General features: G+C 36.0%; 1 protein-coding gene across 1 annotated transcript; it reads right to left on the bottom strand.

Annotated features, from left to right (window-relative positions):
- Positions 1-821: 821 nt before the first annotated feature.
- On the bottom strand, positions 822-6,830 carry LOC102591069 (kelch-like protein 3). Its single transcript, XM_006360764.2, has 11 exons — positions 6,658-6,830; positions 5,576-5,751; positions 5,178-5,359; positions 4,474-5,082; positions 4,331-4,387; positions 3,351-3,669; positions 3,074-3,273; positions 2,261-2,337; positions 1,660-1,761; positions 1,249-1,435; positions 822-1,165 (listed from the first exon to the last, which is right to left on the bottom strand). Exons 2-11 carry the CDS (start codon positions 5,718-5,720, stop codon positions 1,067-1,069), a joined length of 1,977 nt encoding a protein of 658 aa, XP_006360826.1. The 5' UTR covers positions 5,721-5,751; positions 6,658-6,830; the 3' UTR covers positions 822-1,066.
- Positions 6,831-7,266: the final 436 nt, after the last annotated feature.

Below are 7,266 nucleotides of genomic sequence, written 5' to 3'. Positions count from 1 at the left end.
CCCCTTACCACCACCACCCCCACCCCTCGACCCCCTATCCAAAAAAAATGTAAAAACAAGTTTCATTTTTTTTTACATATTTTTTTTTTAAAAAAAATAATAATTTTCTTACTACCCCACCCTTTATCACTTCTTTTTTTGTATGAATGCACATCTTTTTACTTATTTATCCATTTAACTATCCATTTTTAAATGGGTAGTATGAGTATTATTCGTTTTTATCCATTTTTAAATGAGTTGGATACCCAACCCATTTAAAATAGATAAATATGAACGGATACCCATATTAATTACCCATTCTACCACCCTAGTCGGAACTTATCAAATTAGCGTCTCCGAGTGTTTTTACTTTTTAGTCTTACTGATTATTTTTTTCATAGAAACTATTTCCACGATAGGTTAGTTTCATATATAATCAAACATCATAAAATTACTTACTATAAAGAGTAACTTCCATCATTACCCAAACAGACCCTATAAATGTATCCCTTTGTGAAGTTAATCCCAAATATACGGATGCTCTAAACTTCAATCCATAAGCCTTTGTGAATGGATCCTTTATCAACTAATATGTATGATATATGCATCAATAATTAATGAAATTTTCTTCTTTTTTCCCAGTATTTGGTGGTTATACTAAAAGGATCTTCAGACGTATCCTTCGGAGGAAACAAAGACCGAGATGGATTTGCTGAGGTTGTATCCATGGGTGGCATCGACTCTCACTTTGCACAACAAGTTTTCCATTCCCAGAAACTGATTCCTTCAGATAAAAGCAACTACCTATTATGCAGAAGTTTTACTGGAAAAAGAGCCATAGGAAAGATAAATAGCAATATAATCTATTATTTACTGTTTTCCAGCAAAGAGAAACCACTTTACTACTACTAAAAGTCGAGAAAACTCCTTCAAGCTTGTATGCACAAAATGCAGAAGGAACAGATACAAATCTTATCCACAAATTCAAAATAATAGATATAAATACTGCCGGACAAAGGATGGCATTAGATTCTATGAAGAAACCACCTCCTATAGCTCCAGATCAGCTTCTATATCAAAGCAGAGTTCAGTCTTCCTCTAAAACCATAGCGGAGGAGAAACACCTTTTCCCAATAGCCCTCAAGCTAGGCATTTGCCAACCTTCACCCTCCTCGTAACATTCAACCTGCAGCCATAACACATGAGAGTTTGCTACCAGGAGCAATATAAAACTAAGCATGAGATGAACAACGAGATAAGGTTACATACCACGTCTACTATCTCCTCATTGGATTGAACCCCACCAATGACATAAATGGATCCCTTTAGAACAGCAGCAGCTGAATATCCCCTTGAATGGTTCATTGGCTCACCAACTATCCATGTTCCTAGACGGGGGTCATATATCTCAACGCTAGGCACCATTGTAGATCCATTGTAGCCACCAAGTGCATATCTATATAGCAATGTTAAAGCAAAAGGAAATTACTCTTTTTTAAAATGAAAAGACTTACAAAGCTAAAAGAAATTGTCAAGAGTATTTTCTAACACACTTAGGAGATGCTGAAAACCACGATAAAGAAATCCCACCCACCCCCCACCCCACAGGGAAAAAAACCTCTACCCTTAAGGTCAGTAAACATCACTAAGATACAAAAAAAAAAAAGGATAAGAACATACAACTTCCCGCTCAAGGCAACCAACGAATGGCATCCTCTTTTTGTGCTCATACTTCCAACTTTTGACCAGGAATGTTCTCTGGGATCAAATCTTTCAGCAGTCCTGAAGAAAAAGCTAGTATGAAAGATGCTACAGGATAATAAAGCATAAACTGGAATACAAACAGTCTTTACATATTGCAGATAATCTTAACTTAATGGCACAATAGCATTTATCTATACTTGTGAAATACCTAAAGGGTTGTTTGGTATGAGGTATAAGGTATAATAATCCCGGGATAAAATGCAAGATTATTTTATCATGCGTTTGGTTGGAGGTATTAGGTAGTCCTTGGATTATCCCACCATTTATACCATACTGATGGGATGAGTTATTTCATATATATGGTGGGATAACTTATCCCGCGATAACTTCCCAACCAAACGACCCCTAAGAGTTAGCATTTTACAAAAGGTGCATGTGGGAATGTACAAGTATCTCAACTTCTTGGGGAAGACCATGGAAAATTATAATCTCATGGTTCAAGAAAATGAGGCTCACATAGAAAGTATCATTAACACATTTCATAGCAGAAAAAGAATGGAAGTGTGCTACAACTTACTCCAAGTAATCGCTTCCGTCATATCCACCAACAGCATATAATGCCCCATTAAGTTCTGCCGCAGCAAGAGCAAATCTCTGCAAATATACAGAAAAGGAAGACAGTCACATCAGAGGAGAAAACTTATCACTTGAAACAAATGAGATGTCTGCCAGACACTAACTAATCTAATCACAGGCAGATGGAAGTCCTGGAGTTCCTACCTTTGCTAGCAAGTATTTCCCACAATTGATTTCACTAGTGTAGATAACACTTTTTAAAACGGGCTATTGTAGATAACACTACTAAACAACTGGGGAATATTTAGTAGTTCAGTTGGTTAGTTACCTGAACTTCACCTTGTTGCCTTGTTGGTGCAGGTTTGATTCCCCATATTGTAATATCCCCTCCCCAATTTCCCCTACCCCCATTTAAAAAATAATAATAATAATAATAAACAGAAAAACACACTTTAACCAATTATTTCCCCATACCATCTTACTTATCAATATTTTCTTAATATCTTTATACTAATATATACTGCCAAGAGGATTAATCAAAGGGACAAAAGACAAGATGAAGTCTTATCGATTTGCTACAAAATTTAAGATGATGAGAATAACTTTGAAGTCTATTACAAAAACAGCATTCTTGTCAGTAACTTGGATTTTGGACTGAAATTGTCTGTCACACTGCAAATTATTTTTACAGGGCCAAACAAACACCAGACTTGTAGATTTATTAATGCTTTTTGTTTCTCTGGGTTAAACCATATTATCACCAAAGGAAACAATAATAGAACATACAAAATACAACAGGATCAAAAGTGTTAACCTTCTGCAACATGGATTGTGTATTGATCCATCGTCCTACTTGAGGATCATACATTTCAACCTGTGAAAAACTTTCAATCCCATTTCCACCACCAACTGCAAATATTTTGTCCTTCAAAGCTGCACCAGCTAAGCTACCCTTTTTCTCTTTCATACAAGGTAACACAGTCCATTCATCATCAGCTGTGTTATACGATTCAACTTCAAAAGTAAAGAGTGTATCAGTGTCAGCAACTTGAGGGGGGGTTGATGAGGGGGCAGAGAAGTGCAGACTGTACCTGTGTCGTACCACACGGTTGCAGTTCCACCACCAAATACATAAAATTCTCCGTTCAGCTTTGCAACCGAGGCATATGCACGGACTGAATTCATTGGCTTTAGTGACTTTAACACATCGAATGAAGGCAAATATGAGTCCAATGCAGATAACCATGACACACCATCATATCCTCCAGTTAGGAAAATCATCTCATGCTTCAGGTGTGCATCATCAGTATGGTCGATAATCATTTCATCAGCACGTGTACAAACAGTATTTGAGGACTCCAGCATCATACATTTATATGTTAACTGTCTAATCTCTTGTTCTACACGAGCCTGAAATGCCAAACCACCAAGAGTTACCAGGTAATTACTTCTTATCTGTATATATTCAGCTCCATCCTTCTCTTCTTTTGAATATTTATTACCAACTCCCAATCCATACAGTAGAAATGCATAAAACGATATGAGACCAGACAAAGTGAAAATCCTATAAACGGACTATAGTGGTTTTGGGAATCCAAATTTTCTTGTTGTTCATCTCAAGGGATATCAAATTAGATACCACACTCAGTTATAAATCTGTTTCATTTTGGCTACAGCAGTTCCCACTACGAAACCCTATTACATCCCCTATTAGTTCATATTCTTAATATAGTCCCAATATATCCTTAAATTATGCAGATACAGTAAAAAATGCAGAATAAAAGTAATGAAACCGCACAGTTAAAATTGTTGAAACAGACTATAGGAGAAAATCCAAATTTGCTTGTTGTTCATCTCGTTGAATATAGCATTGGATACCACACTTAGTTATACATATTGTTTCATATTCTTAGTATAGTCACAATTATGTTAACATAGAAGTGTTCAAAATTCAATGCATGTTTTATAGCATCATCAATAACCCATAGAGAGCAATTAGGAAAGCTAGTGGATGGAACCACAGAATAGAGATGTCACCATAATGCTGAGATTGAAAAGGGATAAGGCTTACCATCCTCCGCTCCAAATTATCCCTTTTAAGCTTTTCTTTTTCCATTTCTTGAAGAAGCTGCAACCAACAAAATAGCCCAAGTCATATAAAGCAATAAGATGTCGGACAAAAAAATCAGCAGATACTACAAAAAGATGAACAACCTGAGCTATAACAGATGCATAACCAGTTGAGTCACCGGAGCAGTCTACATTCTGCTCTTCTCCAAGTGGCAGCTCTTCCTGCAAAGTTTCTTGCCCAATGATTGCTTGATTTATCGACGCAGGTACGACTGCAGTGGTGGCTTCATTTGAAGGCCCATCTGTAATGCCACGTGAGAATTCACGCTGAAGAGACATTTCTCTAAGCTTTATGTACATCAGATCTTTTTCATCCAATTCTGCCTGATTATCTAATAGTACCTCCGGCTGCTGGTTACCATTTGAATGAAGAGGAGAAGTGTCTCTAGTCCACAATTTCCCATTCAAACCAGATGAGTAGGCAAAATTATCTCGTGACAGAAAACGTCCATTTTCCTCTCTTTTGTCATTGGCAGGTAAACCTTGGAATATACTTCTCTGTTTTGCAAAGTTTTGTGATGGGATACTACTTGAAGGAAATGGACTAGACGAGAATATGGAGATTAATTTACCAGCTTGAACATGATCTAACTCAAACAAGAAATGGTTCTGACCATAATAGTTATCCTTAATTACTGGTTTAAACTGATTTTCTAGCAGCGGTTGACAGAGCAGACGTACACGTATTTGAACCTTCATAAAGAAATAGCAAAGCGTTGAGTTTTTTGGACTAAACCAGAAGCATCAACCAAAGCAAAAATCCCAAAAAGAAAAGACAGATTTTAAACCTGTGCAGGATAAGGAGTTCGGACAGAACCATCTGACGTCCAAGCATATTGATCGATATACATTTGACCAGGGCCTGCAGCTTCATAGATGCCGTGTAGCTTTTTATCACTGTAGTTGAACAAAAATAATGGCAAGCCTGAATCTACATTCTGCACATATGAAAAATGTAGAACTGGCAAACCTGTCAAAAAATTTAAAGCATAAGCATAGCGAATAAAAATGGAAAACAAAAATAAGAAAATAAAAAACTCATATGACAAAAAATGACACCTAAAACTCATTATCAAATCTGCTCGACACAATCATTTTGATTTATTTCATCCACTTCTTCTTTTACTTTTTTTTTTTTTTTGGGCGGGGGGGGTTGATGAAAGATGCAGTGGCCCAATTAACTGACCAAATAGTTGTTTTGAGAGACATTCTCTTATAGTTTTATTCGTGCAACCGAATATAACGCCGCCAAGCTGACTTCTTCTCAATTTTTTAAAGTCTCCAGTATCTTTTGCCTGGTTTGATGATGCAACTGCAGAAGCATTTACCATGATTGGATGTGTTCTCCTCCTTGCTCCGATCCTGAAAAGAGCATCAGGATAAATATAAATCCAGGCTTTCCAACAATTTTGATTGCAATACAACAATCTAAGTAACAACACATGCGGAACTCTTCAAAATTAGCTTCCTTTGATCTTCCCTGCCATTGCACTCCCACCTCTCATCTCCTCTCCCACAACAAAAATACGCCATGCCCAGGTTAACCAGAAAACTAGAAGAAAAACATACTGATCAAATTTAACCACATTACTCAAATGTTATTACATAATGTTCTTTCCTCTTTCCATGTCATTGATAACCCTTCCCACCAACAAACACCCGATTTGTCCACATTTATCCACATTTGTGCCATCAGACACCCAATTCCTCCAACACCGCAGAGTACACAGAAGAAAGATCTCAAATATAGCTATGAATTAAATAAGGCTGTAACGGTTTCACCAAAATAAACATAAAAAAACAAGAAATTTCATCAGTTAAAGCCCCCAGGCCCTAGTTCATCAGTCATAAAAGTAACTCACACAAACCCTAAACCCTAAAAATGAAAATGACACAACAGTTTCAACATAAACAAAGAAATTACGTCCATTAGCTCAGTTAAAAGCCCCTAATTAATCCGCATAATCTCATCAACATATGGGCATAAAAACTATGTCCTAAAAGGGGAAGACCGAAGTACATTGCACTAGCAGCATCCATACCCCCACAACCATCCGTTCACCTCTATATATACATTAATGAAATTCTTTCAGTATATATATTCATACTGTATACAGTATACACTGCACACAGACTTTAAAATCTTGAATTGATTACGGAAAAACAAGAATCGATTGAATTCTAAACTTGATGATAGTGAACAAAAACCAAAAGCATACGTACATTGTTAGATACAGAAGACGATTTGAAGAAAGGAAAGAGAATTACCAGGGAAGAATTGAGCTTCAAATGGAAGAAACTATATAGGCAAGTGTGAAACTGCACCCTCACGAGTATTTCGCATAAAGCTGATCAAACTCTACACCACTCACGCCATAAACGCAAAACCTCTCTGATTCTTTTTGTCAAGAAAAATCCTCACTGTACCCTAGGCTAGGCTGCGTTTTATAAGTAAGGAAAGATGTTATGCTAAAATTATTTATATAAAATCTAGACAACTATTATGGTATGTGCCCAAAAAAAAATAGTGATGAGGTGTATTAGAGGGTGAGAAGGATACAATGAATGTGGAATATCATTTGTGAAATTTGTTTTTTTGATCTTCATTATGGAAGTCATTTTTTTTATTAGTAAGTAACTTGTTTTCTTTAAAAAAGTATTTTTAAATAATTTTGATGAATTGAATGTGAGAAAATTGAAAATCAATTTTTGAAAAATCTTTTCCTCCATATTGAAGCACTCATAATTTCTTTTCTTTTTCTATTTTAAGACGGACAAAAAAAAGTCATTTTTATGAGTTCGTTTCACCAAATTACTTTTATTGATTGTAATTCATTAAAAATAAATAAAGTAAGTAGTTTCACAAAAGAGCTATCA

Source organism: Solanum tuberosum, unplaced genomic scaffold (assembly GCF_000226075.1).
Source record: "Solanum tuberosum cultivar DM 1-3 516 R44 unplaced genomic scaffold, SolTub_3.0 scf00332, whole genome shotgun sequence".
NCBI lineage: Eukaryota > Viridiplantae > Streptophyta > Magnoliopsida > Solanales > Solanaceae > Solanum > Solanum tuberosum.
This window is presented reverse-complemented; position numbering and strand designations above follow the sequence as displayed.

Excerpts from the sequence above, each read along its gene's own strand:
- LOC102591069 (XM_006360764.2), bottom strand. The coding sequence starts at position 5,720 with ATGGTAAATGCTTCTGCAGTTGCATCATCAAACCAGGCAAAAGATACT. Across the intron at positions 3,274-3,350 it reads AACCGTGTGGTACGACACAG|TTGAATCGTATAACACAGCT; the intron begins GTACAGTCTGCA and ends TTACTTTTGAAG. Across the intron at positions 1,166-1,248 it reads ATGAGGAGATAGTAGACGTG|GTTGAATGTTACGAGGAGGG; the intron begins GTATGTAACCTT and ends TTATGGCTGCAG.